The sequence below is a fragment of the Paralichthys olivaceus genome, chromosome 6, assembly GCF_024713975.1.
Source record: "Paralichthys olivaceus isolate ysfri-2021 chromosome 6, ASM2471397v2, whole genome shotgun sequence".
Lineage (NCBI taxonomy): Eukaryota > Metazoa > Chordata > Actinopteri > Pleuronectiformes > Paralichthyidae > Paralichthys > Paralichthys olivaceus.
In genome coordinates this window covers 22,721,637-22,748,547 of record NC_091098.1, presented here as the reverse complement: position 1 = coordinate 22,748,547, position 26,911 = coordinate 22,721,637, and the positions used below count along the sequence as shown (strand labels likewise).

Genomic DNA, 26,911 nt, shown 5'->3' with positions numbered 1-26,911 from the left:
ACTTCTTGCTCATTACAGTAATGAAACGAATAAGCAATAAGCTAATCCCAGCAGAGAAAACCTCTAACAGGAACCAGCCTCCCTGTTTGGTTCCTCATACACGGCTGCTAATGAAGATACATTAGGCTTTGCCACCTGTTCACACACACACACACACACACACACACACACACACACATAACATGAACAAATTTGATCCGCCTGTAGAAGAGGAGCAGGAGCAGAGAAAAGGTCCAGAGATTGGAAACGTGTAATGACCGGAGCACTTGCACATGTGTCCTGTGTCTGCTTATGACAGATACTAATGGCTGTGTCCGTGCATTGTGCCCTCAGGAACACTTTAATTACTATTCAGTGGACGGTGCCCTTGGACATCTGGTGTTCTCCCTGAAGTACGATGTGATTGGTGACCAGGAACATCTCCGGCTAATGCTCAGGTAACGCTCATTATGCATCCAGTGCTCGTTCTTAGCCTGCCTGGTTGGGCTGTAATGGGGAAAGCTGAGATCAAACTGCGGGTCCGCTCTAACCCCTGAGCCGCAGCCACCCAAAGTGTGAAGCTGATCACAACGGTTCTTGAAATGCATGAGCCTCATAGAGAAAGACAGAGATAAAAATGAAAATCAAATCTTTTCACCTGAAACTCGCACCTGAAGTAATAAACATGCAGGCTTTCATGGTCATTGAGAAATAGATGCAATCCTAAAATTGACTGGATAAACACTTTCTCTCGACGCGGGGTGTAATAGTAGGAGTCGTAAAGTGGGAGAGTGTCAACAGCACTGTCATTTCCACGGCAGAGTAACAGATGGACTATTTAGGCCAGATTGTGGGTGGAGAGGGCGGGGAAGTTTGATGATGGTCCACGTCGGATCATCTCTCTCCCTCTCCGACGGATTCTGAGAAATGTTGCTTCACATTATATGGATTTCATTCTGATTGCTTTCTGACTTCACCAGGACTAAACTGAAAACCTACCACGATGTGATCCCCATTTCCTGTCTGACCGAGTTTCCCAATGTGGTCCAAATGGCCAAGGTGAGGAGAGGCCGAGGTTTTCAATACGCAGAGATTTGTCTGTTGTGACGATGTCGAAGCACAATCTGACCTTGTTTCTGTTTTTTAATCCTAGCTTGTCTGTGAAGAGGTCAATGTGGATCGCTTTTTTCCTGCCCTTTATCCAAAAGTAAGATCTGGTTTGATTTGTGTCGTGTCCAGTCCCACAAATGTGGGAATTCCACATTAGAAATATGGAAGATAATGTCATAATTGATCTAACTGAAAGGTTCAGTGTGTAAGATCTTTTCACTAGTGTGTTTCATCTAAATTGTACGAATTTTTGTTTTCTATACTCTAGAATGAGCCCTTTACAGGGCTGCAACATGAAACTTCACCACTAGATATCACTAAATCTTAAACATTGAACCTTTAAACTACCAAACTACCATTAGCGTTGGATAAACTTTCGAATTAATTTTTTACACAGAATGTGGATTTTCTCTGCCACCACTTTGAGATCAGCCATTATGCACCAACTACTGTGAACAGATTTCTCATTGTATCTATATTTATTTACAGGCTTCACGACTAATTGTCACCTTTGATGAACATGTGATAAACAACAATTTCAAATTTGGGGTCGTCTATCAAAAGTTCGGACAGGTAAGTTTTAACTCTAAAAGGAATTATATGTTGTTTTTAGATGGTTCTGCAGAAGCTTGTGAATCCTTTATATTCATTGTGCTCAGTCCAGGAACAATCAGCATGTACTATACTTTATAATTACTGCTTTCCCTTAAGACAACTCATTACTCTCAGTCATCCTCAGTCCTAATTATGGCTTTTAGAGGAGCCCAGTCTCCGTGGTGGTCTTCAACACTCCTCTCTCATTCTCTCATTTTCTGCAGCAATCACAGCCCTCTTGTTTACAATGTGTGGGGCAGAAGAGCTGTTGAATGCTTCGTTGAGGGCACTTTACCTTCAAGTAGAGACCTCCGTGTGTTGAGATCTGCACTATCAATGCCTTAAAGCCTGCATGGGTTTAAATACGTTGTTAAAGACATTGTGGATGTGCTAAGGGCCATCTCAGGAAGGCAATGAGGGGCCCTCTGCTCATCCCGCAGGATGTTTTCTACTCAGGAGGGGTGCTGAGCAGAGAGAGAGACGTAGGGATGGTTTAGTACGGGAATAAAACAGGAATACTTGATAAGCAACAGCTTCTTTTTGGGCATTGTCTGTCTGTGTGTTCTGAGGCAGGCTTTTGTTGTCCATTCTCCACATGATGACAATAGATAATCAACTCTCCATCACAGATGATCATTATTGCACAAGCCTTCCTAAAGCCTATCTCTAAAGCTCCTGTTATCTACTGATGTAATTGATCGAAGCCACCTCTGTCGTCTCGGATGCAAATGTAGTGTGTTTGAACAAGAGTGCTGAACACAAGGGATGCACTTTACTAACCGGCTTCCGGTTATTGACCCTTATGATCTGCGGTAAAAAAAAACACCTTATATAAAATGCTCATTGTGCCATCACTGGAGGTGAAGCATGCAAATCTTTGCTCTTTCAGTCAGTTTTTCAATCGGCTTCTCATTCATCGTCCTGAACGCAGATACACATGGCATTTAAATTAGAGCGTGCTGTACAAACCATCTGTGTTTTTAACTTGTAGCTGCTAATATAATTTGCTTCTCTTAGCCTTGATGTTTATGAGGTTTTTTTTCCCTGGTTACAGACTTCAGAGGAAGAGCTGTTTGGCAACAGTGAAGAGAGTCCTGCCTTCGTTGAGTTCCTGGCGTTTTTAGGAGAAAAAATCGAGCTGCACAACTTCAAAGGGTGAGGACCTCACTGCGGATCGAAGGCAGTTAATATTTTATACCATATACAGTCAATAACAAGTTCAGTTTACATTATATGAGGATGGATACAGCAGTGATGCTCATGCCACTGCAGTGAGGATGGGGAACGTCCTGTTACACTTGTGTCTGTGCGCTCGCAGTTTCCGTGGAGGGTTGGACGTGACTCACGGACAGACTGGTGCAGAATCTGTCTACTGCAACTACCGCAACAAAGAGGTCATGTTCCATGTGTCCACAAAGCTGCCTTACACAGAGGGGGACACCCAGCAGGTACTGTAACACAAAACCAGACGAACACACCTTGCATGATTCACAGCGAGCAGTCGGACTGGTTCCCTCTGGGTATTATAGTACCATATTTTGCATGCACCTCCCTGTTGTGGCAAACAGCCGCAGCACACATTTGCAAAAAGAAAAAAACAAACTCCAGTCGTCAACATTAATCACTTTAAATTCTATGCCTTATTGTCTGCTTATGTAAGCAGCCGTCCTCCCACCTGGTGATTTAAAGCTGAGCTGCAGCAGCACTGCACTGCTCCTCCTCTGTCTCACCAATTCATGCAAATACTGATTGACTGGCTCAGGTTTGCTCACCATTTGCTCCCCTGGTTCGCACAAATGCAGATGAGGAAATGTCTATATTGGGATTTTAATCACTGGCTCTGTTGAGTCCATCAAGCTGTCATTAGAGCAAACAGCACTCCCTGGTGGTACTTTAAATTCACATGCATGGGGAAGAATGAGCAGTGAGCTCCTCTTTATAATTATTTCTAATGTGTGTTATCTGTACACATTTTAAAAATAAATAAACTCACTGTCTTTTCATAAACTGACACATAAGCTGCTTTCAGACACACACTGAACTCTGGAGTTTTTGAGCTTTTGGGAAAATGTACCCATTCTGCAAGCACTGTGACATCATTGGTATCAAAGAAGTATAAAGTATTCTTGGAATTAAACATGGCTTCGTCAAGAATTGGCAAGAAAAAAAAACAACTAAACTTAGATATCTGAAGAAACCTGCACCAAACCAAACAAGAGTCCTAAATATCTGACAATGTTTGACATGAGGAGTCTTTCATTGTCCTATCATTGTTTTAAAGGAAGCATGTACACAGTCACTACTCTTTTAAGTTGCTTTGTTTCTGTTGTGTTGCAGTTACAGAGAAAGAGGCACATAGGGAACGATATTGTGGCCATCGTGTTCCAAGAGGAGAACACTCCGTTCGTACCCGACATGATCGCCTCCAACTTCCTCCATGCCTACGTTGTCGTCCAAGTGGTCAACCCGTGTTCTGACAATGTTCTCTACAAGGTGGCCTGTTTCTCCATCTTCCGCTACTTTACTTCTCTTCCCGATATAAATAATGACATCACTTCATCCCTCTCTCTGTACTCTCAGGTGTCAGTGACAGCACGGGATGATGTACCTTTCTTTGGTCCGGCCCTCCCAAACCCTGCTGTCTTTAAAAAAGTAAGAGACAGAACAACTTGTAGACCTGAACCACTGCATCCTTCCGTGCACTTTCTTCATCTTTTCGTTGTCAACGTGATGTCTGGTCTCACTCATCCTCTCCTCCTAGGGCCCTGAATTCCATGAATTCCTTTTTACTAAGCTCATCAATGCAGAGTATGCCTGTTACAAAGCTGAGAAATTTGCCAAATTAGAGGTAAGTTTGTCGAGAATGTCTTTTAAGAATTCAGTAATGTTGCACATTCTGCCAGAACCATAACAAGCATCCTTTGATTCCCTTTGTTTGTCCCTCTCCGTGGAAGGAGCGAACGCGGTCGGCTTTGTTAGAGACGCTGTACGAGGAGCTTCATGTGAACAGCCAGGCCATGATGGGACTTGGAGGAGAGGACGACAAACTAGAAAACGGGAGTGGAGGAGGAGGGGGGTTCTTTGAGTCCTTCAAGGTAACTGGAGAGACAGCAGCAGAGGCAGGGGCTTCAATTTCTGCTTTAGTGGAAAATGCTTGAGAAGCTAAAATATATATTTAATGCTTTATTTACTCCGGCATTAAGACGGGAGAAATGTTTTGCTTAAAGACAAGGTTAATCTCAGTTCAATATTTTGGAAATGTTTCTTTCGGGCCAAGAGTTACATGAGAAGATTGATTTAATGTCTGTCCATTAAGTATTAAGCTAAAGCCAGCAGCCACTTTGCTTAGCATCCATCCATCCATTCTTTAATGCATCTGGAGATGGGTTGCAGTGGCAGCAGGTACAGATATCCTTCTACCCAGTTTCCATCTCCTCTTTGGGCGAACCATGCCAGATGAGATAGTTTAAGTCTCCGGCAGGATCTTGGTTTCCATGGTGTCTCCGTCATGCCTTCCACAAGTCCACAAAACCTGACCCCACTTGTAAACTCATAGTAAGGAGGGTCAACTGTCCCACACCCAGGTTGGAATCTGTACTGCTCAACCTGGATCTGAGGATCCACAGTCAGGAGGAGCCTCCTCTACAGCACCCTGGCATGAGCTTCTGCTTCCCCCAATAATTGGAGCAAAAAACCTTTACAGTAAAAATCAGATTCACCCATTCACACCCAATCTTCTTAGCTAACTCTCAGCAAGTATTTTTTCCAAGACATGTCAAACTATTCCTTTTATTCCTTAAAAGTCCTTAATTAAGACTAAAGATTATTTTGAACATGTTTTATACCAGTTGTCAGGTGCTTGTTTTGTTTATGTAACTGCTAGTCTTTCAGGATTGCTCTTGTCTCTATGCTGCAGGCTCCAAGACATTTATCAGTCCTCCTCAACATCTTTTAATCTGAATGTAGAGACGCTCTGCTGCTCTGTCCTGCTGGCAAACACCTCTACTGGCTTTCCATGTTTTCTAGCAGTTTGGTGCTTCTGTGCATGCTCCTTTGTTCAGTCACTGGGTGGTTAATATAATTCTCTTCATCACTGAGTGTCCCTACATCAAACAGAGCTGTTTTCTTTCACCATCTGATGCCTCTAACTCTCCACTCTGTTGCTCGCCTGCAAAGAGGTGAACTGGGCTTTTAAACTTCTCCTGGCTGTGTTTAAACTCAGTGTGGTCAGATATCTGCGAGCCACTTGGCCCTTCTGCCTCCCCTCTCTTCTCTTACCACCTAAACATAATGACTCATCTAATCCCCCCCTTGGGCACTAAAGCTATAGCAGTGTTCTCTGTCGCTTCCTTGTCTGTCAGGATTAGCATCAGGTCAGTGCTCTCTGCCTGCAGTGGTCAGTGTTCAGGGACAACCCCGAGGCTCGTCTCGGTCTGTACCTCCGTACAGCGATGCAGAGGGGTCACAAGGGTCAGCGCCATCTGAATGTATCTCCTCCCCGTCTCTCTCTGTAGCGGGTGATGCGCAGCAGGAGCCACTCTATGGACGCCATGGGTCTTTCTCTCAGGAAGCCGCACACAGTCTCCACTAGCCTGAGCGGCAGCTTAAACCACAACCCTGCAGAGAGCCCCAAATTCCCAGGGATAGTAAGTACAGTCCCACTCCTGCTGGTCTGGAGTGAGGCGAGTCTCGCTTCCTCTACTTCCCCCCCAGAGGCTCTACCAGAGTTCACCCCCCCCTCTTCCCTCACTTGCCTGCTGCACTAACGTCTCACAGAGAAAGGTCGCACACTCGGTCGAGTGGAGCATTTACGCTCGGGCCTTGAACTTGATTCTCTGCAATGGTTCCACGTTGTCTGCTACCACAAGATGGAGTGATGCTAGTAGAAGTGAATAACTGTAGGACACGAGGTGAATTTCTGCCCTGGGTTAAAGCTGCATCTAATATTTACAGCTTTTACTTGTGTTCTCATTATTTATATTCCTCATGCATCTGCATTTTTAATAGTGTGCTCTTGAATTAGAATGAATGTAGGTTGAGTGTGTGTCAATGCATAAGTGTGTGTGTGCGTGTACATGTGCAGTGTGCATGCCAGCTAAAGCTTGTGGACTTTTTCAGTGATCACACCATTTTTATTGGTTTTTATCGGTTTTATGAGCAAATGAATATTTTTCTCATCAGATGAAAACAACATTGAACAACAACCTTTTTATACAATTTGTATAGAAAAGATTTTCACCTATATTTGCAATTACAAGGTTTTCACTCAATTGCTTCTGGATGCTTGTTTGATATGACTGTATAATTCAGGGGCCGTGTGCTTTATTTTATAGATATTATCTGATATGTATTGATATTAAAATCATAATTAAAATACCATTTCTCTCTTTTAGGCACCGAACAGGATTTTTAGTGTTTGATTCGCTTCCAAAATAACGAATTTTTTTCTATTAACCAACCAGCTTTAATAATGGATACAAGTGACGTCTGCTTTTGCTCATAACCCTGTCTTGATTTGCAACCTGATGAATAACATGTTGTATGTCCTCTGTTGTTTTTGTCTCTTCTTCATCCTCCCTCTCTCTAAGGGGCGAATGACTCACATGCTATAACTGGCTCATCATATCGCTCTCCCATTCAGCTGCCTGTGTGTCACCTATGGAGCCAGGAAATGTCCCTCCTTTGTTTTCTCTCCTGAACATGTGCTTTGCATTTGGTTTGAACGTGACATGACTTAACTGCATGAAATCACATATGTTTTTGTATCTCACGTTTTCTCTCTCTCCCCCTCCCTTTACCCCCTTTTGTTGTCTATCATCTCTCTCTGTCTCTGTAGTCGTTGCTTGTCCCAGGCAAAAGTCCCAGTAAATATGGACGTCGAGGCAGTGCCATAGGGATCGGAACAGTAGAAGAGGTTTGCATCCAATTTTAACTTCTCTCTCTCTCGTCCTCTTTGCACCTTTTTTTGTCTGCGTGGTTCCACTGCATCATGGTCAAACACTTTTCTCTTCATGCTAATGTGAAATCAACATAATATGGATTATGTGCTGCAGATAGGATGAACTACATGGAAATCTGTGGTAAAAGAAAATTATTATTGTTATTCTCCACGTTTTCACATGAATCATTCCATTTTTGGAAGTGTAGAAAACAAAAAACTCTGTGTAGAAAACATCTGCAGTAAATCATTTAGAGCACAAAGTCAGTTCTGGAACCCTTGACTAAATTCTTTTTTTTTTTTTAAATCTGTACTTAGTGCAGTATTTTCCCACCTTCTATAGTTTTTCTACCTATACTCTTTAATCCAGTATTTGTTTAAATATAATATATATATTATATAAATGATTTAATGAGCCCCTTACAGAGAAATTATGAAAAAAAGACCCCATCCATCTTGTTCTTTGAAGCCACATCATATAAAAGGCTTTTTTTCAAGTTCTTATTTTGAGAGCTTTAAAGAGGGAGATTGAATGAACAAAGCAGTCACTTAGAAAGCATATTTAGTGGTCGGCCCCGGAGCCTTTAAATCCATCTTTCATCTCCCACTTTGCTTCGCTCTGCTCTGGCTGGAAGACTGGCACCAGGGCCTGACATTAAGCTGCTAAGTGCATATTTTAACATTTCTTTTCATCATAGTAACAACTCTGAGGCTGCAGCATTAGTGCTCAGCCCCATACGTCAGACTGACATGTGTTCTTGAAGTAAACAAATACGTTAATTCATTTTGAAGAGTTAAGTCAAAGTAACAATTAATGTCACTCATAGAGATCTAGATATTTAATGTGTTAGAAGAATTTTATCTTTGGCTCTCACGGCCTCTCTTCTCTCCTCGGCAGTCGTTGATAATCCCGGGGAAAAGCCCGACCAAGAAAAAATCTGGTCCTTTTAGCTCCAGGAGGAGCAGTGCCATCGGTATTGAAAACATCCAAGAAGTCCAGGAGAAGAGGTGAGAGAAGATTCCTGCACATTCCTGCTGTATTTCTTATTTCTCCCTCTGATATCCTGAAAAAATAAAACCCTGAAACTAGAGTTCATATTTTTATTGTCTTTTAATTTTGGACGTTTATCGATTTTCTTCATGTTGCCTCCTATTTGCCATTTCTGATGTTTTTTAAACTTATTTATACGTCTTTTGTTTTAGTAGAGAAAACTCTCCAAATACCCAGAAGACCCCTGACAGTGGTCACGTCTCTCAAGACCCCAAATCTGACAATTCATCCAATCAGAGCTCCCCTGAAGTGCTCATGACCGCCAAGAACAGGTGCGTATGATAGAAAGGTTACGACCACATCACGTGGATGTCTTATACATAAGATAAAATCAGGTTGGGCTGATCTGGAGAGTGGTTAACCCAGGGTGTAGTTCTTGTCTCGGTGGCAGGGCCCCATCCATCCCTGAGGGTCACGACCTCTCCCGCTCCTCCTCCAACGCTAGTAGCTTTGCGAGTGTGGTGGAGGAGAACGAGGCCACGGAGGACTATGACACAGGACTGGTGAGTGATATCTTCAATATATGTCCCTGTGAGACAGCACAATCATCTGTATTTCAGTGTTTGTCAAACATGTGTCTCTGCGCTCTCCGCTCCACAGGAGAGTGTGTCGTCTGCGGGGACGCCGCACAAGCGAGACTCCTTCTCCTACTGCAATTGGCTGGAGGACAGCATGAGCAGCACCAGCACCACCAGTCGTGGGAGCTCCCCAGGTGAGAGAGATGGAGAGGCAGGTCCAGCAAGTTGTCACAAACCATGAGGTCACAGGACACTAGTCAGGCTGTAGAGGAATTAAATAGAATAAGTAGATATTTTGCAGTTTAACTATAAATAAAAAGAAAACACAAACACAGCCAAATATGTGAACTTGAATTTTGAAGATAAACCTTTTTTTTAAATAAAATCTAAAAATAAATGCACTAGGTTACTGCTTTGTTTATTTTTGCAAAGTGAAAATTTTCATATCAGCAGATTAAAGCTCATATCGGTCAATTCTATTGGTCAACTGACAAAGACACGCTTCACTTTATTTTTGATGTGAGAATAAACACACAGCGAGTTGCAGACAAGTCTGAGTTTCAACAGAAGTACATTGAAATTTTAAAAAACATCACACAACTCTTCTCCATCTCACCAGACGTGTTTGGATATCTCAACTTTATCAGGATGGTGTGAGAGGCTTGATCAGTCGTGTTAGAAAATGTTTGCTGTGGTGATTAATTTTGACTTGTCCTCCAGGACCTGGTAAACCTGATCGAGGAAAGGGGACAGACATTCGAATCAAACTGGAACGACCACACGATCATCAGTCCTCATCGGTTCGTCAAACCCACTCCTCACTCCGTCACACATCCTCTCTGTTGCTCCGCATGTTTGTTTTTTCTCTTGATGCTCGATGCACCCTGGCGTTAAAAGTTTTATACTGACCTGCTCAGTTTTACACTCACAGTATAGGAGCTGCACTGAAGCTGTGTTACTGTATCTCTGCTTCACTGCCCTGTGGTGCCGTAATGCTTCATGTGTGCTGTTGCTAATGTCTAGATCTGCTCTGTTTGTTTTTTATTGCTGTTTGTGCATCTCTGTGTGCAGAACTGTTAGCTCCGCATATCTGGTTGTGTCCTGGATCTCCATCTTCAGGTTAGACCTTCCTCAATACCCTTCTCATGGGTTAAACAATGGACAAATGGACCAGAGACTTGATATACAGTTAAATGACACCAAACCAAATGCTGCATGTAGACTTCAATTGCATATTCAGGTGTTTAAGTGTCATAACCATAAGACTTATCAAGATAAGTGAATATATCACATGAATATATGAGTTAACTGCATTCTCCATGTGTTTTTCTCTTCTTCCTGAAGCCCTCCCATAAGTCACAGTCCCACGGGGAGATGAGACAAGTGCAGGCGCTCGCCATGACAAGAGATGAGAAGGAGGAAGATGAGGAAGATGAGACGTAGGAGAGGACGCAGGTGAAGCCTGGCCCGCCTGCTCCTCAGTGAGTGACAGGGCGCAGAAATCAAGGAACCTGGAGGAGGACACTGGAGAAGATGACGCACAAAGAGGGGCCAGCATTTGCACAGTGTTGTTTCCCTCCACTCTTTTCTTTGCCTGTTCACACAACTGTTGCCTAGTTGTATGTTGCTGTTTTTTTCGAGAGCACACATTTTATTTTCAAATGTTGTTTTATTTATAAAAGATATGACTTGGGTTTAGTTTGTCTTGTTAAAGCCTAAATGTGCTGGCTATACAGGGTGAAGACAGTGCCACTGATCTCTGTGTTGACATCATGGAAAGGACTTTTTGTGCAACATAGAGATGATCTCTGCAAAGGCTCTGGCTCAGAAACCTCTAATATATAAATAATACCAAATATTCAGCAGCAAAGATGAGTGTTTTATAACAACATATGCCATGTGATATAGATTCTTTCTGATAGATGCTATAAAATGTGAGTATTTTCTAGATAAAGACCTCATAGATCGTTGGAGCAAAGTAATTATTCTCTTTCCTCTCCTGCCCCAAATATCCAGGTTTAAACTTAACACCACGAGTCACTGTAAAGAAAGAAACGTATCATAAATTAAATGAAATGGCCTTAAAATGTAAACATGCAATGTCTGTGTCCCTCCGATTCTTTTTAGCTTCCTTCTCACGTTCTGCAGCCATAATGGGACGGCAGTATTTAATTGAAGCACACTGATTTCTTTAGAAAAATAATGTTGGTGCAAAGCTGTGTGTGTAGTCTTCTCATATGTGGATGTATCCATCAGTGACTGATTAAACTGCTTTGTCCGTCGTGTGTTTGCTGCTGTGGAGACGAGTCTCTACATTTTGTTCTATTTTTCCCCTCTAATATGTTTTTATTTATTGATTTGGTTCCTATTAAAGTGGCATGTATGGCATACATCTGTTCTTCTGTACCTCTATGGTGACTACACTCAGCATCCTGTCATATAATTTGTTCTGTATGTGTTGCTCTGGAGTAAAATATAACGTTGTCATCTGTAAAGTTCTGTGTATTTCAGGGGTCAGATCTGTTTCAGTGCGATACATTTTCAATGCAATTCAAATGAAATGGTGAATATTTATTTGCTTGAGAGAAAATAACTCTGAATACAACTACTGATTTTGTAAATATTTAGTTGGCGTACTTAGCGTATAATGTATAGATCATTGTTTTCAGATGGGAGTGACCAACACCTCAAAATAACTGCCAAGTTAACATTGTATTGTTCTTTTTTTTCTCATACACTTAAATTTGAATATTCTTTTGAGAAGATTTTGTAGAATCAAATTATTTTAAAAGCTATTCAGACTATTCTGTAAAAGGGAAAAATTTCACGGTATGTCCTGCTGATCATTTAAGTTGCCTTATCATCACAAACCAGTGGTGTAAGTATAGATAGTGAAGAGGCAGCAGGATCTACAATGAAATGAATGTTGTGGTGTTGTTTTATTGTAAATAAATACCTAAACAACTTTAACAGCCTGCAAATGTATTTCTTTTTTATAGAGCTTATTTTTTATCAGTATCCCATGTTTATGTTTTTTTGCACACAAACGCAGTATTTTTAATCCAGCAGAGAAAATCCCTACTGTGAAATGCTTACATACTGTAGATATTTCCTTTCCCACCAACTTAATGAAAGCCAGGAGAGAAAGCCCCATGAATAAATGATTTGATGTGTCTCCCCACAAGTGTGTAAAACTGGAGCAATCTAAAAGTAGAGGCTTCCCTGGTTATGCAACTGTGCCAAATGGAAGAAAGAAACATATTCAGTTTTAATGAGTCAAGAGAAAACTAAAACTGAATCATGGCTTTTCAATGGATCTGCTCACAACACATTAATGGACCAATTGCAGTATGGTCTGTGTCAAGTAGAGTTTTAATAGTAGTAAAGAAAAGCTCATTCTTTGTGCATAAATAACAGCAGCGGCTCATTGATCTTTGATGAAGTGTGTCTTAAGATCTGGGCCGTGCTGTACGGGTTATAATACACAGCACAACACAAGCATATACAATACATAATACTCTGTCAATACTGCTACCACAGATTTAAGTGTAAAGTATAATTTGCGAATTATAGCAGTATAGGATATGATTTTTGCAATTTAAAATATATGTTATTCTATATTCTGCTGGTGTGAACAAAACAAATCTCTATTCTGTGTATTTCTACACTTGTAAATGGTCATGGCTAATAAACTGAACCAACAAGACCATATGAAAGTAATTTAGGTACAAATAAATCCAGGTGTGTTTATTTGTTTGTGTTTTTTCAGTATTTATGTTCAGCTTCTCCCAGAGGTCCTCAGTATTATCAAACCTATTTGTATTCCACGGCAAACTGAAGACACCAACCTTGGCTGAATCAAACTGATGGTCTGTGACATGGACACATGAAAAGTTAATGGTTAATTTGCAGACCCATTACTACTTAGATTGTCACTGCCCTCCAGTGGAGTCATTAAAGCCCTCAGCTTGTCTGCTGCATGTTCCCAAGCATCGGTCCACACCATAGACTCTATTTGTCATTTATGAAAAGAAAAGAAACTGATGAATAAAGGTTTCATTTATTTTTTGTCTTGTTAATTGTCTTCATAATTTTATAGGTGTAGCAAAACAACAAGCACAAGCCAAATAAATTGCAGATAAGCCACATTATAATTATAATAATAAGGATACAAATGATGATAATAATAGCAATGATACTTATGATAATAATAATAATAATAACAATAATATTTAATGATAAAAAGGTCATTATTATCATTACTATCATTAGCATCATTGTTATTATAATCATATATAGCTTTGCTGCAATTTATTGTATTATGATATTATTATTGCTGTTGTTATTCATACTATAAGAAGAAGAAGAAGAAGAAGAAGAAGAAGAAGAAGAAGAAGAAGAAGAAGAATTCATCAAATCTTTTCCAATTGCTCGGTTTTTATTTATCTGCTCCTGCGGAACCTTTCTCTTCCCTGAGAAACAGGAAACGCGGTATTTAAGAGTCGCACCAGCCGGAACCTGGGCTCGCGAAGTCACATTGAAGAGGAAACCGTCGGTCACATTAAAATCCGGTAACTTAATATAAATACAATATATAATTACATTTGTCTTTGTTCGCGTTGTTGTGTTTGTTGAGAGCAGGAACATTCGCACGTTTATTTTTTAGAGATATTATCGCGACTTTCACGTCCACGTCGGAGCTACATTGCTAGTTAGCATTAGCAACAACCCCAGAATACAACATTTCTTTAATGTTGGTATTTAGATGATCTCGACGTTCTGTGTATTCAATGGATGTTGGTGTGTTTAATAAAGTGTGTAACAGCCGGTCAGCTGCTTCCATCGGCTAACATGTAACCGACGATGTCAGCTCACAGTGTGGATGCTACTGACAGCCTCGTTCATGCTCTTATTTTTTAATCATCAGTCAGTCAACAGGAGATTAACCAGTTCCAATTGTCCTAATTGATTGATTGTAAGGTTGATGCCCCACACAATGATTGTGTTAGGGTTATTATAAGGAGCTTCTATTAGAGCCACTGCACCTCTGCCCTAAAGCAGCCAGATAAGGTGATGTCAGGACAAGCCTCTTCAGACTACAGGGTAGATCCAGGTCACACTGAGACTTTCTGTCTTCTGGCCAGGAGTAACTGCAGAGTGTTTCTGGACAGTGTGATTCATCTTTTAACTCATTCTTCAGTTTGTTTGTTTCTAACTTCTCCGATGTGACAATTTGTTTTTCTGTGGCTATTTATCTGACATTAAAATTTAACAGTCATCCCATAAAAACATAATTGTTCAACTGTCTGATGATAGAAATATAGAACTTAACTGTCAATATTACAAGTACACGGTCCAGATTCACTCGGGTCTATAAAGTGCTGCTTTTAATATATTCCTTATTTGCAGTCTTGACTGACACACAGTACTTTGCTCATGTCCACAGGACAAGTGACCGGTCGGTGTATTCCTGATGACTTTATCTGGATGATCATCAACAATGTTTACTACAAAGGTCGTCCCTTGTCTAAGTCTATTACGTAGAGCAACTGGTAAGTGTGAACATCTGTCCGTCTGTCTGTCTACCTAAACTTTATTTCCTCTGTATGTAATAACTCTCAAGATTACATCATTTCCTTTTACCCAGGTGCACTTCACGCCCATGGAGACATCCTGAACCGATGTGTCCAGCCGGTCTGTCCTGCTCTCTTCATCTCATCTAGACAGAATCTCAGTCACTACTCGACAGCAGCAGACAACACACCACCTCCTCGATGGACACAGCTCGAGCCAGAACTGGACGAGGCCCTTGTGCCACGTAAACTGTCAGTGAGTCCTCTAGAGAGCTGGCTCTCCCTGCGCTACTCCCTCCCTCCCCTGCTGGAGTCCGTTCAGCCGCAGGAGGACATAGAGCTCCTGGAGGAGAAGGTGCTGCCCCCCATCTCTGTCCCTGTTTTGGAAGATGACACAGGCTCTGCGACACCCCTCAGTTGTAAGAATGTTCTGAAGATCAGGCGACGGATGATGAATCGGCATAAATACAGGAAGCTGCAGAAACGGATTAAGTTCTTGAAAAGGAGAGTGCTAGAAAGCAGGGGGAGGAAAAAGCAGGTGAGTTTGTTCTCTAGAATTATTCTTTTGTCAAATAAGGATCTTGTCGCAGTCATGTAGGTTTTTTGTTTTTTTCTGTTCTCAGCAAATTAATACTAAAGTTATTTATGATAGTTGGATTGTAAAATTACCACTAATGGCAATATTTTGAGGAGAATTCTTGCCCTAGTTTGCTGCATGACAGCACAGTTTTCCATAACTAGCAGAACTTGAGTTTGCCTCATTAACATGGCCGACCGTGTCTTTGTCCTGTACAGAAACGATTTGAGGAGGATCTGAAGAGTATTTGGACGCGAGCTGGACTGAAGAAGGCTCCAGACGGATGGACTACACCGAAGATCTTCATCAATCAGCATGGAAACAGAAGGTCGTGACAAACATCCACGGTGGTTTGAGATTGAGTCATATCCCTCACACTGGCTGTATCTGTACAACACTGAACACAAAGCAGGTTAAAACAGTCAGCCTGAGTTTTTGTGTTTCACTGGTGTACAATGCTGTGTACTGTCATTGTGACAAAGTGTACGTAATCTAATAAAGAGCTTTTTCGTTCCAGTCCAAAACATGGTGTGTGCAAATCTTCTGTTGCCAGGTTCAGATTAGTGTTTGAGCAGTTTACAGTTTCCCGTTCTTCCTGTGGGTGGCAGTATTGTGCAAAGTCTGAAATATCCATCAGGTTTTATAGCAACTGAAATGACAAAATAACTGCTGGTTAGCAACAGGAATATTTTAACCTCACCAATATTTTTGTCTGCATTTGGTTATTTGTGTATTATTTAGCAGGACTATTATCTATAAAAACTACTGGATGGATTACCATGAAACTTTAAAGGATGCAGGATGGGTGGGTCAGGAGAGAACTCAATAAATGTTGGTGGAAATCTGGATCAGGGACCAAATCTAGGAAAACAAATGGTATTACTTGAACATTAGGGGATAAGGTGTTTTTCAACACACATATATATATATATATGTGTGTGTATCACCTGGAATGTCTACTCCCTGCCTAAAGCCGAATGTCTACTCCCTGCCTAAAGCCAAATGTCTGGAGACAACACAGAGGAATCAGAGGAAGAGATGGATGTGGAATTGTTGCTGCAGCATCAGGATTAAAATGCAAAACCAGAGCCATCAGCTTTGGATGTGTTATGTGAGAAAACAGCTGGTAATAGAGCAGCTTCAAGAGAGGCTGCAGGATGTTACACTGAAGCTGTCGTTTGGCCTGGAGAGGTTTTCAACATCCGATGATAACATCAGATTCCAGGTATGTTATGTCATGTTTTTTTTACTTATTAATTTTATTTTTTTCTCCTGAGAAATTTAGATCTGCGATGCAAAATGTGTTTATCAAGTTCTCTGACACGCAACTGCTTATTGATAAACATAAGAGGTCCGATGTTTTCTGGCTCTGTCAGTGACAAAGAATTGTTCAGGCGATCCGGCATCGTTGCTCTTCTGTAAAGAAGCCGTGGCTGTTATGGTGGACGAGGGATTCAGAATCGATGGCCTCTTCCCCTGCAAAGTTTACAGACCACGTTTTCAAAGTAAGCAGTTACAGCTGTCTCATGACAAAGTGCTGGTCACTCAGGACTCTGCACGGTTGAGGGGGCATGTGGAGAGAGCAACAAGGCGAATCTGAGAGAACAAACTATTTGACACTGTTATTCCTCTCTGTCAATAGCTGACAGCATCAACCAGCTTTATGCTGTAGCCTGCCTCATAGCAAACTATCAACACAAGCCACTGGTCAAGGCTTGTGCCAAAGAAGTGACTACGTGTTGACCTCACTGAGCCAGATTCCCTTCATACTGTTGCACAAACAGGCTGTAAATACGCTTGTCTCAAAACTGCTCAGCAGGCTAATAGTAGATTGCCCTGTTATTATAAGTGATTTATCTGCTGTTGGGGATGTTATGCACATTCTATAAACATGGTTCCCACATTCCTGGAAAACCTGGAAAATTAGTGGAATTTCAAAAATCTAAACTTTAAGGCCTTGAAAAGTCAGGAAATCATTTTGTGGTGTATAGTAAAATGGATTGTTACAGGAAGGTTGGTGGGTAATCTTCCACATGATGTCATATAACAGCACATTTCACAGTTGCTGTTGACATAAGGTACAAATTCTGTACTCACACATATGCTGCTGCCTCTCTCATGCTGGAAATGTTTCATTGCTACTGGCAAACATTGAAATCTCATGACTTTCTGAAACACAATCTTAGAAACTAAACAAGACTACAACCAACAAGCTCTGCAAAAAATGTTTCAATATAAAGGGGCTCTTTTCTCCTTTTCAATTTTATTCTGGAAATGTCCAAACTTTCTTCAATATGGCCTGAATACTCCCTCCTGTGAGGATTTAAAGAAACCAGCCATCATAACATCGTAGTTCTGTTTTAGCAGCATAACGAACGAAACCAAATGTGTAAGCTTTTGTTTGGTACTTGTCTAGTTTTATTAGACCTCAATCCTTTGTGAGCGTGTTCACATTTGAATGATTGTGGTGATGTTATTGTTGTGGCTGTGTTATAGTTTGTTACAGAACCTTGCAGTTTATTTTTCTGTCACTTCATGTAAAGGAGTGCTGCACCAGAGGTTTTGGATTTCAGTGTCTCTGGGGGCGGAGCGTGTGGAGGCTCCAGACTCTGCAGAATTTACAACAAAACACAGCTGAGCCGCTGCTCTGTGAACTTGAAGCTCTCCTCTGTGTTATCTGTTGATGCTCACAGCTCATCTGACGGGCCTTCACCTCCACCGAGAAGAAGATGCAGCTCGAGATGACTCTTCTTCAGAGTAAGTGCTTCACTCGTCTTTCTTTTTTAAGAGAGAAACCGAAAAGAAAAATAACTCTGGAGGAACTTTCTTTGTGCCATAATTGGATCCAGGTTAGAATCACCCGCCGGGAACAAAAGCCTCAAGCTGTTCAGCTCTCAGATGTGTGAAGCTTTAATATATAAACTTATTCTTTTGAATTGGATTTTCTGTGGCAGACGGCTTCTTCAAAATGTCCTTGTAATGAAAGCAAAAAAAGTTGACCCAAACTCCAGACTTTTTTTGGAGTTAAATATACACAACTAAATTTTAGTAACAATTGCAACAGGACTATTGTTCTCTTTGTGTATTATTCTATTCTATTAGTGTATTATTCTTAAACCTGTTGATGGTAAGCTGCTCATTCTCCGATTATTTTTGTCTATTTATATGAATCACTTTTTACATTTTCATTATCTAACGTTATTTATAATCGGCCTATTCTTTTGCAATTGGGAGAAACCAAGTGAAGTGGATCCTTGCATGCAGCCTGTTGGTATAGGCTGGTATATTGTGCATGTGGGATTTTGTTTTATGACTTGAGCCCAATGTGTTTCTGGTTAACTGTGGTCTGAGAAGAGGAGTCAGCACAATCCTGCAGCCAGTCATTATATGTGTCAGTAATGAGTGTTTCACCACGAGTGGGCTGCTTTGAGTCCGGACGCCGTGGAGGAGGAGGGGGAGGGGGTTTACCGCCCAAACATGTTTATGTCTTCATTAACAGCCTCTAACAACGTGGCAGGGAACAGATTGTAAAAGTTGGTTTGAAGAAAATACAGTTATGAACATTAATCTACAATATATTCATTCTAGGTGGAATGACATAATAATTGACAATCGTCCAATGTTTTGATCCCACTTTGCTCAGTAGATTGTAGTTTGATAAAAGTTTCCTAACCAAATATTTTTTAATTAAATTCTCTTAACAGTTATTATGTTTCAAGATACTTTGAATTGCACCCTTTCCATAAAAGATTCAAACAATAATTTTATCATTTTTATTATTATTAGCTCAAGTCAAATAAAGTTTATTTGAAACTAGAGTTGGCCAAAGTGCTGTAATTTTCTTAAAATTATAGTTTTTACACAATAAAACATGCACAAGAAGATTTATTACATATAAACATCACTTTATTGATTTCTTTAGTTTTTTGGGAATTGTGCTAAATCTTTGCTTTATTGTAAAATATTAGATCATTTTATCTCACTTGGCCTCAAACAGTTAATTTTAAAGAGAAAATCAGTCTTTGTTAAATCTGCCAACAACTCAGTTGTGGACCATGATGAAGTAAATAATGTAAACAATACGTATTTGTTAGAGGTCAACATCTAAATCGTTCTACTGTACTATTTTATTGCATTGCATGAGGGTATCAGGTTTTTATTGTACATAAAACCTTAACATAATAATTATATCTGTCAGATGAATGTAATAGTGAAATGAGGGGGAGTATAAGAATGAAGTGGAATAAAATGGAAATATGCATTTGAAGTACAAGTATATAAAAACTTCACTTTAGTATGCTACTTGAGTAAATCTACTTTTTGCAATCGACAAAAGTTTTTATTTTTACACAGTGAAAAAAAACAGCGTCCAGGCCTCTGAGTGGATCTTTGTATATTTAGCTGAGTCTGCAACTGGACTGACACACAACTTTGAGTAAACTTTACTCACCTCACAACATCCATGAATCACTGGAGTCACTCAGAGTAAATTCATGCCTTGTGTTTGACTCACTTGTGTAAACCTGTTTTGTTTTATCTCAGCAGTGATTCTGCACATGGTCATAGGGTCACAAACGACAACAGTGATTTTGCAGCTCGTTTGTTAAATGTCTGTTATTACGGCTGGTGATTCAGTAGCACATTGTTAAGTCTTTAATGTGAGTCATCAGCCTGTGTGTGTCTGCAGCAGAGATGAGAGTAAATCACAGGGTCGGGGGCAACTTTGTTTTACCTTCTGCAGGAAAGTTTATACCCGTCAATAGAAAAACCCACCAGAGTTTTCCAGCTCGAGGTCTCATGTCTGATGCCAATGTGTGTGTGTGTGTGTGCTGAAATCATTTCTCTCATCTTTGAAGGTTATTATATTCTGGTGCATTCTTATGAAATTACTGTTTGTACAAATCACAGCATTATTATTTACATGTGGTGAAAGGAAACCCTTCTGCACATGTCTTTGTGTTCACGTGAAGTGAATAAACCGTGTGCAACCATGATGAGTAAAACATCTGGATGCATGGTCTCTCAACCTGTATCAAATAGATTCTGTGCAGCTTGCTTTTAGAAGTTAGACCATCGGTGTCAATACGCTTTAAAAAAAATAACTGAGCTGCTCGTTGCACCACGCCGTCCACTAAACCTTTTGTTTACACATACATGAACTATTGCACAAATAATAATATTCCACACATGACTTCATAACTTTATGAAGGAGATGTGCTGAGGTAGCTCTTACTTCTGTAAATGTACTTTTCTTCATTTCACTTGTTTAATATTTATCATCCCTTTGAGTTCAAATCAAACTTCATATGATGTTTCATTGCAGATTACTCTTTAATTTCCAGATTTAAAACTTCTGTCCACATAACTTCAGATTTGCTTACACTGGCTCCTCATCTGTTGTAAAGTTGACTTAAAGTTGACTCACTTTCAAGGCTTTTCAAGGCCTCATTCATCACCAGATTTTGACCTCTTACCTTTTACATGGAACCACATGAGCCTGTGGACAGTTAACGATCCTCCACATCATCATCCATCTCAGGCGTTGGTCTCTTAACTGTCCCAGAGGCCTGGCTTCCAACCAGAGGGTGCAGCACAGTTGAAGCCAAGGCCTCAGAGCATTGGAACGACCTGCCAGAGGGAAGTTTGCAGAGTCAGCAACTTATGTTAAAACTCCTCCTGAGACAAGCTTTTAGCAGAGACTTTATCTGCATTTCATTTGTTTGTTTAGTTTTTCATCTGGTTCTTATCTTACATCTTTTTAAATGTATGGTTATGTTGGTGCTCTGAGTGAAACACGATATAACTTGGGTTTTTGAAAAGAATTGATTAATCTTGGCATTATGACATTTAAGATATATTTTCAGTATACTGAACACATCCATACATTTTCACTGCACTGAAGGCTCCGCACCTCTAGCCTGTGTAGTTCACTGTGACCGTCACCAGTGCAGTAAAAATACGCAGGTGTTTGGTCATGTTTTAGACTTTTGACACCTTGTATAGTGTGAGTGAAGTGAGCTGAATAGCAGCTCCGTTCTTCATCCCCTCAGGATCACGGCCCTGCAGCGAGCCAGCAGCAGAAGTCTGCATGAATAGAGGCTCTGTATGCTTTGGCTGAAAGTGTCTCCACCGGCCCTTCGGTAAACATTCTACCAAATAGCACTGTGGGAAAAATGCATTCGAAATAGCAAATGCTCTGTAGGAACATTTCCTATCTGTAGAATAGGAAAACAAACAGGAAAAATATGTTTCCATAGAATATTCTTGGCCCTGTGTGTATTTTTTCTCGTCTTGTTGTTATTTTGATTGAAAGCGTTTTACTTTAAACCATGTTCCTGCTTCTTCTGATTTCCTGTGATAATGTAAACAGTCCTCTGACTGAACCCACGTCTTCTCCAACTCTGAAATCTTGCACTGCCTCTTCATCCTGCTGCAAATTTAGTCTCTAAGCCACTTGAGTCATTTTAGCTGGTTTTGATTATAAATATTCCTCTGTGATCTGTGAGACTTATATCATTGAAAAACATGTGTATTACAGCAACAGCATGCTGCATGAATTAAGAGAGGCAGGATCTCTAACCATTTATGTTTTTGTCTGTTTCAGTTCTTGCTGTGCTCTTCCTGCCTGGAGGTGAGACTTTTTTCACGACCTTAATTAAAGCAGAATGTATAGTAACCCACATGTTTCATGATGTTCTGAGGTTTGTGGTTATGTATTTGTTTCAGCATGGACTCAGAGCAGCAGCAGACTCGGTGCGGTGGTGGAAACTAAGAACATCACCTTCCCTGCGGGGTCAAAGGCCGTTCTGCCCTGCCACAGCCCCCGCATGGTGTGGACCCAGGACAGACTGAAGGACCGTCAGAGGGTGGTGCACTGGGACCTGGTCCGAAGCAGCCCGGAGTACTCCGTGGAGAGAATCCTGGACATGTCCCCTGGAGCCCGCCAAAGGGTCTACAATGGTTTCAACAAAGGACGCGTTTCCATCCCAGACTCCGCTTTCAATGACGGCAACTTTTCCCTCGTCATCGACAGTGAGGCTTATTTTCCAGGAGCACCGTGAACTTTTCACTCTTTCTTTAACAGTTTCATCTTATGACTGTTTGGATATTTTCTCTTTCAGATGTGGTCACAACCGACCGAGGAGTTTATACTTGTAATCTGCACCACCATTACTGCCAGATTCACCAATCCGTTCAAATCCAGCTCAATGTCACTAAGTCAGGTGAGGCCAGACTGATGTTATTCCACTTGTCATCGTGTATCAAATACCATATATTTCAGTTTGACACTCCTCTGTTTCCAGTTCGCAAAGAGAAACGTTACTGGGATGGAGAGAGAACTGTATTCGTGGTCTTACTGGGCAAGTCGGTGGTTTTGCCTTGTGTGAACCGACGCTCCCTGTGGAGAGAGGGTCTCCAGGAGGACCAGCAGCAGGTGGCTCACTGGGACTTCCAGGCGCCTGGAGTGCGTCCTGACAGGGCCGACCGCCTGGTGGACCTCTACGCCTCTGGAGAGCGCCGGGATTATGGCCCGCTCTTTGCCCAGAACAAGATGAGCGTGGAGGAGGACGCCTTCACGTTTGGCGACTTCTCCTTGTCCATCTCTGACTTGAAGCCTGTTGACAAAGGCCTGTACTCCTGCCACCTGCACCACCACTACTGCGGCCTTTATGAGAGACGCATTTTCAGGCTCACTGTGGCACCTCCACCTCCACCTCCGCCGCCCGCCTCCACAACAGCACCCAGAATCTTCAAGAATTATGAACCTGTGCCAAGTAAGCCACTCACAATCAAAAACAGAGACACCACCAGAACTTTGTTTTTCCAGACGCTAGTAATGGTAAAGGTTTTCCCCACATATGGTTTCTGTGAACCCTGCTCCTGTGTTTTTTTTAAAAATATATTTATAGGCATAGTTGGTCAGTTGAATCAGTTCCTCTTCTTGGCAGTTTCTCTTCAGTACTGTCTGTTTTTGTGTTTGAGTTGAAGAGGGAGGAGGTAGGAAGGAAGGAATGTAGAAGATATGAGAGAGAAAGAGAGGAAGAGAGAAAGAAAGATGTGTTTTATTTTCAGCTCTGTCTTGAGAAGCCGTCAACAGTAAATGGCTGTAAATTGAAGAAAGAAAAAAAGAAAGAACAAACGAGAGAAAGAGAGAAAGAAAGATGTGTTTTATTTGCAGCTCTGTCTTGAGAAGCCGTCAACAGTAAACAGCTGTAAATTGGCTGCTATGGAAATGGGCTAATTTTCCTTTGTAACCGTTTAATTTACAGCTGGAGACATTTTAACCGCGTCGGGCAGATGAGTGGGCTCCAGTTTAATTCAGGGCGTGGATGTGTTTTCTTCCTCCGTTTGACCCAATTTCCAGAAAGTCCCAACCACGTGTCCGGACTGGTTACACTGCATCTCCAGTTTTGTTTATCCGTCTTTTCCCTCGGTTTCTGCTCCGTCTCTCCCCTGATGTGTATCAGCCTCCTGTTTACCAGCAGTCAGAGGAAGTCTGATACATCTGTTCAACATCTGGACCAGCTGTGGCATGAAAGAGCATGAAAGTGAGGGGAGGGGGATGAAGGTTTGTGTTGGACTATAGATCCTCCTCCTGCCCTTTAAAAGAAATGACAGCCCGTTTTAATAACTCTGTGAAGTATGTAGCGAAGAAGTGCACACGTGGATCGATGGCATCCTGCCTGCGTCCTCCGAGTAAACCTCAGCCAAGGAATCCACTTTTTCTTCACATGCCACTGATCTCTACCCAGGCACCAGCAATCATCTGAAATTACAAAGATCAAGAGAGAGTTCCGCGTTAACGCACAAATGCATCATTATTTCTTTGTAATCACGAGGGGGGCTTTTAGTGAGCTGTCAGCAATTCAACAGGAATCTTCATCTTTGAAAATGAAGATGCTCTCCTGAAGTTCATTGACTTGCAAATGATGCACGTCCTGCAGGGGGGGGGGGAGACAGCCCTAACCTCGGCGCAGCATATGTGAAGAAGCCGTTAACACAGATCTGTCAGGAAAATGGAAATGAGCCACTGCTGGGACATGTCCGCAGCTCTGGATGTAACATTTGAGCTCCAGGGACGATGACCTTGGACGTGCCTCTGCAGTTTCATGCATATTATGGACATTAAACAATGACAGCCAATAACTACCAACCAAGCTCCCACTGAGGAAGTGTGTGATTAAGTCAGAAAGACCATTTTATTTTATTTTTAGAATTCTTGTCATTATTGGCTGGTTCTGAAAGCATAGTCCAAGATGTTCTCCTCATTAATCTCTCAGTAGTGTTCGATTGTAGTGGTGTCCAACTTAACGGCTTCATGAGAGACCAGAGAGTAAAACTATATTTAAGAAGAAAAGATTGGATCTTTTTCTTCTTTTTTTTCTGTGATCTGACTTCTGGGATTCTGCTGCTTTTGAATTTAGACATTGAAAGACTGTAACAGCAGCAAAACATCCACTGAATGCAAAATAGTTTCCGTACTGCACACTGCTTATAGTGGACATTGGCCTCTTTATTATCCCAGAGGCCTGAGGGACAGTTAGTTGAACAGGCAGCAGTGACCACACAGTGACAATACATACATCAAAAAATACAAAAATATCACAGTGAGTCATTTAAAAGCCTGATTACATCGGGGATAAGTGACTTTTTTAAGCTGTTAGTGCTTCGTCTTGGCAGATTGTATCTACGACCAGGCTGAAGCAACAGAAACTCTCCAGTGTTGGAGGCTGGAATCATTGAGGACTGTCAGGTTTTCTTTAAAGTCTTGACCTTGTGCTGGGGATGAGGGTCATTTGTGGTCGTGCCAACTATTTATAATTCCTTGCAACTGAATTAAGTGACCCGCACCTGCAGATAAAAGAGAAACTAAGAAGAGGTTTGATAAATCAAGAATAACATATCATATCATAAAAGTGCATTAGACATTAAAACCTTTAAGCTTACGATAAAAATACAGGAGCTTTGTTATAAATGGCACTAACTTAAAGCTTGAAGCTCGGCTTGTCGTCAATGACTGTTCTGAGATATTTATCCTGTTTCATCAGCTCAACAGCCTGAGCATTAATCAGCAGACACTGAAAAAATCTTATGTTGAAATTACTGAAGTCTAGTGGCTGCACAAAATATATTTAACTGATTCAAGATATATAAATATTTGTATTAATATTATTAATTAATAAAGTATATAAACAATATATTGAGTATAATTTAAGTTTAGTGTAAATATTTTTAAGTTGATGTTTTCAGTCATTTAAAATTAATCAAAAACATATGTTGGGTTCAATAACACATTAAAGTCTGTTAAATTGAAACAAATTTAAAAAGGGTCAGAATTTATTTTCTCAGTTCAGGAGAGATTCTTCCTAAAACCAAAAAGATATATTTTCTGCACTGTCTTATTTTTTTTTATTGTTAGCTCTCACAAAGTGTACACAAACAAACTGGGTGACAGTGAGAGCTCGACTTTCCTGTGTGACGGCCGACTGTTGAGCGCTGCTGACTGACGGTGTCACCGATTTATTTTCCGTGCCTGCAGAAACCAGACTCGTGTGTTTGTTGAGGACGGAAAAAGGCCTAAATGGAAAACTAATACAGACACACAGACAAACCACATTACAGAATGTGTCTCTCCCTCCTCACACTTCTCCCCCTCTTTTCTGGTCTGCCTGTTTTTTCTTTTTCTTTTTTCCTGAGAAGAGAAAAAAACATAACAGCTGCATGACATCAGGTCTGGAAGTCATTACCGCCGAACAGCATTTTGACATTTTACTCCTGCTCTCCCTCCTTCTGTGTCTGGCTTTTGGGCTCTAATGAGAAAAGAAGGAGCCTCAGGGGGAATAAAAATCTTCGTAGTCATAGAAATGCATTTGAACTTCTTGTTTGTCGCCATTAACTTAAATCTCCCTTAAAATCAAATACATCATTATATAGAAAATAAGAGCAGAAATATAATACAAGACATCCCATTGTCATTTGGTTTGATGGAACCTTGCTCTATTAAGTATTGATTGGTGTCTTTACAGGGACTGATGAGGTGGAGGGTCCACGTGTGGTGAACGTCATCCTCCCTGAGCATCGAGGTTATTTTGTGCAGCATTTGGGATATTTCCTGGCAACGTTCCTACTGCTGGCGTTCGTCGTTGTCGCCGTCATTGTGTTGACAAGACGACGCAAAAAGAGAGGTATTGTGTGTGTGTGTGTGTGTGTGTGTGTGTGTTTGTGGGTGCATGTGCGTGTTGAAGTCTTTTCTGAGTTCTTGGCTTGTATCTGACAACTTCCTTTATAATTTCATTATGTCTACTAGTGTAGACTATTACATTTAATTTTTATTTTTATATTGTGTGTTTTATTTTGATTTAAGGGCTGCAATATGAGCTGCGAAGATCTGAGCGGTAAGACATGACTAAATCATAAATTATATTCCACATATCCTTGAAATCATATCCACTTTTTAAGCAAAACATTCATTTCCTGCAGGGGGGACGTGATCATCGAGGGTGATATGTCATTAGAGTGCACAGAGCTGAGGCCCTGCAGCCAAGAACCAGTGATTTCAGGTACAGTGAA

The 26,911-nt window shown here is 41.0% G+C and overlaps 3 protein-coding genes and 1 long non-coding RNA gene across 28 annotated transcripts in view; 3 read left to right on the top strand and 1 right to left on the bottom strand.

The window, feature by feature from the left end:
• The window catches only part of rap1gapa (RAP1 GTPase activating protein a), a 50,613-nt gene extending 38,453 nt beyond the window's left edge, over positions 1-12,160 (top strand). For 18 of the 25 annotated variants that reach the window (XM_069526151.1, XM_069526156.1, XM_020096427.2 and 15 more), the window contains 18 exons: positions 334-437; positions 960-1,038; positions 1,133-1,186; positions 1,579-1,662; positions 2,738-2,838; positions 3,002-3,131; positions 4,021-4,176; positions 4,264-4,335; positions 4,445-4,531; positions 4,638-4,778; positions 6,198-6,329; positions 7,520-7,597; positions 8,520-8,629; positions 8,825-8,944; positions 9,046-9,175; positions 9,273-9,384; positions 9,911-9,990; positions 10,535-12,160. In XM_069526151.1, the coding sequence (XP_069382252.1) occupies positions 334-437; positions 960-1,038; positions 1,133-1,186; positions 1,579-1,662; positions 2,738-2,838; positions 3,002-3,131; positions 4,021-4,176; positions 4,264-4,335; positions 4,445-4,531; positions 4,638-4,778; positions 6,198-6,329; positions 7,520-7,597; positions 8,520-8,629; positions 8,825-8,944; positions 9,046-9,175; positions 9,273-9,384; positions 9,911-9,990; positions 10,535-10,633 (1,869 nt within the window). In that variant the 3' untranslated portion in view covers positions 10,634-12,160. Of the gene's footprint in view, positions 1-333; positions 438-959; positions 1,039-1,132; positions 1,187-1,578; positions 1,663-2,737; positions 2,839-3,001; positions 3,132-4,020; positions 4,177-4,263; positions 4,336-4,444; positions 4,532-4,637; positions 4,779-6,197; positions 6,330-7,519; positions 7,598-8,519; positions 8,630-8,824; positions 8,945-9,045; positions 9,176-9,272; positions 9,385-9,910; positions 9,991-10,261; positions 10,310-10,534 lie in introns of all 25 variants that reach the window. The other 7 variants (XM_020096435.2, XM_069526155.1, XM_069526154.1 and 4 more) reach the window with 5 other exon arrangements.
• Positions 12,161-13,636: 1,476 nt separating this feature from the next.
• Positions 13,637-15,864, top strand: aurkaip1 (aurora kinase A interacting protein 1). The gene is made up of 4 exons (XM_020095982.2): positions 13,637-13,761; positions 14,637-14,742; positions 14,838-15,301; positions 15,559-15,864. The coding sequence occupies exons 2-4, from the start codon at positions 14,691-14,693 to the stop codon at positions 15,673-15,675; spliced, it is 633 nt and encodes a 210-aa protein (XP_019951541.1). The 5' UTR covers positions 13,637-13,761; positions 14,637-14,690; the 3' UTR covers positions 15,676-15,864.
• Positions 15,865-17,943: 2,079 nt separating this feature from the next.
• Positions 17,944-26,911, top strand: part of LOC109635019 (matrix remodeling-associated protein 8-like) — a 10,338-nt gene continuing 1,370 nt past the window's right edge. Inside the window, exons 1-8 of the mRNA XM_020095911.2 lie at positions 17,944-18,097; positions 21,945-21,971; positions 22,067-22,372; positions 22,462-22,563; positions 22,645-23,115; positions 26,368-26,526; positions 26,706-26,736; positions 26,822-26,901. Of these exons, the coding sequence (XP_019951470.1) occupies positions 18,070-18,097; positions 21,945-21,971; positions 22,067-22,372; positions 22,462-22,563; positions 22,645-23,115; positions 26,368-26,526; positions 26,706-26,736; positions 26,822-26,901 (1,204 nt within the window). The 5' untranslated portion in view covers positions 17,944-18,069. The remainder of the gene's footprint in view (positions 18,098-21,944; positions 21,972-22,066; positions 22,373-22,461; positions 22,564-22,644; positions 23,116-26,367; positions 26,527-26,705; positions 26,737-26,821; positions 26,902-26,911) is intronic.
• LOC138410443 (uncharacterized) overlaps positions 23,490-26,911 on the bottom strand; it is a 5,907-nt gene continuing 2,485 nt past the window's right edge. Inside the window, exon 2 of the long non-coding RNA XR_011243143.1 lies at positions 23,490-24,107. This is a non-coding gene — a long non-coding RNA (uncharacterized lncRNA). The remainder of the gene's footprint in view (positions 24,108-26,911) is intronic.